Here is a 2803-nt window from a genome sequence, read left to right on the forward strand (position 1 = left end):
GCAGGTCTTTTGCCCCCATTCAGTTACAAAGATTTTTTCTGCCTATTACTCAGGTAATTAGTGAACGCTGGTTCTGGTGCCAGGACCACGGCCTCCTGAGGGGAATGCTTTAGGTAAATTTTGCCCCCATTGTGGGAATGAGTGCCGCCTTAGATCTGCAAAAAAAAAGTGGCTTTAGGTAAATAACCTTACGAATAGTTTGTTGGATTCTACATGTAAAAACCGTGATGGACCCGCCCCTTAATGGCAAATATTATATTACACCTATACCATTTATGATCTACTCCATATTTTCATGTTTATAATTGGTATTCTTCCCTCCAATTTTACCTTTAGGTGTGACCAGTCTTATCGACCGCATAGTAAGAAAGCGAAGAAACGCTGTTCTTACTACTTTTCCTTGTTTAAGGGCACTTGGTTCTCTGGGTCCCACCTTGATGTTGAGACAGTTCTGTTCTTCGCATACCTGTATGTGAGTGATTTTTTTTCTTACAAGGTTGCGAGAACAGAACTTGGACTGTCGGACTCAAAAATTAATGATTGGGCCAGCTTCTCCGGGTAAGTATTTTGCTTATCCCCTCACCATTTTCCATTCATACCTACCCCCTCCTTCTCCCCCGCTCTCTCCCCCCCTCCCTCTCTCTCATACACAACCTGCCTTGTATTATTATGAAATTTACCCTACTTAATTACCTCCCCTAACACTGACTTTTATTTCAGGTCATAGTTAATTGGTGCTTCCAACAGAAGAAGCAAATAGGTGGGGCCGGCACAATTGTTTGAAATCGATGAGGCGAAGTTTGGAGAAGAAAATACAACGTAGGTGCGCCTCATCGAAGGCCAGTGGGCATTCGTGGTATCTGCAGGCAGACCCGGGAGTTTTTCGTTGTTCCGCCCGGTACCGACAGGACGAGTGGGACTCTGCTTGCAGTTATCAAAGAATACATTTGTGCCGGGTACCACTATTATTTCTGACTGTTGGAGGGCTTATGACTGCCTGCGAGATGAAGGTTATGTCCACTTGACAGTCAACCACTCGATGAACTTTGTGGACCCAGAAACCGGTGCCCATACTAATACTATCGAGAGGAGGTGGAGGGAACTCCGGCAGTCGACTCCAAGATACGGGAGGAGAATGTATAACTTCGTCGGGTACTTGGCTGTTGCTTATTTCAAGCTGCATTTTGGAAGGACCCAAGACCCGCCTCCACGCATTCTTAAGGCAGCTGCTGCTTTGTACCCTCCACCCCTTTAAAGGTAAGGTCCAAACATTATTCTTAATTATTATGTTTTAGGAAAGTGAGTGTTAGGCTTTCGCCGAAAGTTGCGTCAAGGTATGTTACTATTCAGTGGGGTGCTGCTAAGACAACTCGTACCTTCCACCTTACCCAGCCCACCCCCTGTGTGTCCCCCCCCCCTTAGTGAACATATGGCTGTTTGGCGGCTGTGTTTACATTTCCTTCACCGTAACGAATACTTGGTACCTTCCTATAGGACCGTTCTTCGGTGACTTAGACTATGACAATTGACATTTTCTATGTTATTTTAGTTGCTTTACAAGGGTTGTTAGGAATATTTTTTTCGTTTGGTTGGAACTAAACTTTAATATACCTTTGAGTTTGGTGCGGCTATTATGTAACTTTCAAAGGTCAATTACTACTGCTTAGTTACAGCCGGCCGAATGGATACTGCTTTTAAATCTTGTACAGTAACTAAAATAAAATAGGAATCAGTCAATTGCCATAGTCTAAGCCACCGCGGATTGCTTCTGTAGAAATACCGAAAGGAAAGTAGAGGTCTTTAGCTCCGTCTCTCACCAACAACAAGTCGCAACTGATGCCCATCTCCGGTGTCAGGAAGCGTTACCTAGGTAGGTAAATACTTTTTCGGAGGGTGGCATGCCGTGATCGTCGGTGAGGTGATTCAGGCCATGCGGTTGTTTACACTAGTACTTAACTGTAAACTACCGTCAATCACTACCTATGGCCGAACTTAGGCTAGCTAGGCTACTAGGTAGTACTAGCCTATGCCAGGTTACCTTCTCACCTTTCTCCTCAGTTTCTGATACTTGGCTTGAAGCATCTGCTCCTCTTCCGTCAGATTACTCGGAAAATGGAGGTAAACCATCTTGAAAATAGATTAATCGCCCTATGGACAGCCTTTTATCTTTAAATGTTAGAAGAACCTTCACGTTCTGTCTGACAGAGTCAGAGTTGGTTTGGAAATTAGATTCTAGTACTAGTAGTAGTAGCAGGAAGGAATCGACTATAAAACGGCTCCTCTGTTGCTCGTTCTATTCGTCCTGTTTAAAGTTTATTGTCTGGCTGAAGATCCAATTATACGATGCGTTATTATAACACGCATCTATCCGCAATAGCTATAAAGCAGCTTCGTTATAAGTTGAAGACTGCTTTCTTACTAAACTAGTAGAATTATAGTAATAGAAGAGTAGGTGGGATTTGTCTTTGAAACAGTTACTTTCCTCCTTTTTTTCTTTAAGTTTATTATCTCCGTAATACCATAAATCTTTAATGGATTCCTCCCTTTTTTCAATTTCTTATGTCGATAGATATGCAAATAAAAGGATGTTACATTTAATTCCTCTTTGCTGTTTTGAATCATGCTGGGCCTAGTGAGCTTTTCCCAATTCTTGAGAGTTCCGCGTTTAGTTTGACAAAAAATAAGTATACGATATAGTTCGTAATAGTTGTAACACAGCTTCGCTACAAGTTGAACGAGCTTCTTGCACTAAACTAGGTAGCTTTAGTTGTTCGCCCAGGGCTTTACCTTTGCTAAGCGTCTC

At 42.7% G+C, this 2803-nt stretch overlaps 1 protein-coding gene across 1 annotated transcript in view; it reads right to left on the reverse strand.

Annotated features, from left to right (window-relative positions):
* Positions 1-2238, reverse strand: part of LOC135225864 (negative elongation factor E-like) — a 127028-nt gene extending 124790 nt beyond the window's left edge. Inside the window, exon 1 of the mRNA XM_064265413.1 lies at positions 2047-2238. Coding sequence (XP_064121483.1) covers positions 2047-2127 — 81 coding nt within the window. The 5' untranslated portion in view covers positions 2128-2238. The remainder of the gene's footprint in view (positions 1-2046) is intronic.
* Positions 2239-2803: the final 565 nt, after the last annotated feature.

This window comes from Macrobrachium nipponense, chromosome 13 (genome assembly GCF_015104395.2).
Source record: "Macrobrachium nipponense isolate FS-2020 chromosome 13, ASM1510439v2, whole genome shotgun sequence".
Classification (NCBI taxonomy): Eukaryota; Metazoa; Arthropoda; class Malacostraca; order Decapoda; family Palaemonidae; genus Macrobrachium; species Macrobrachium nipponense.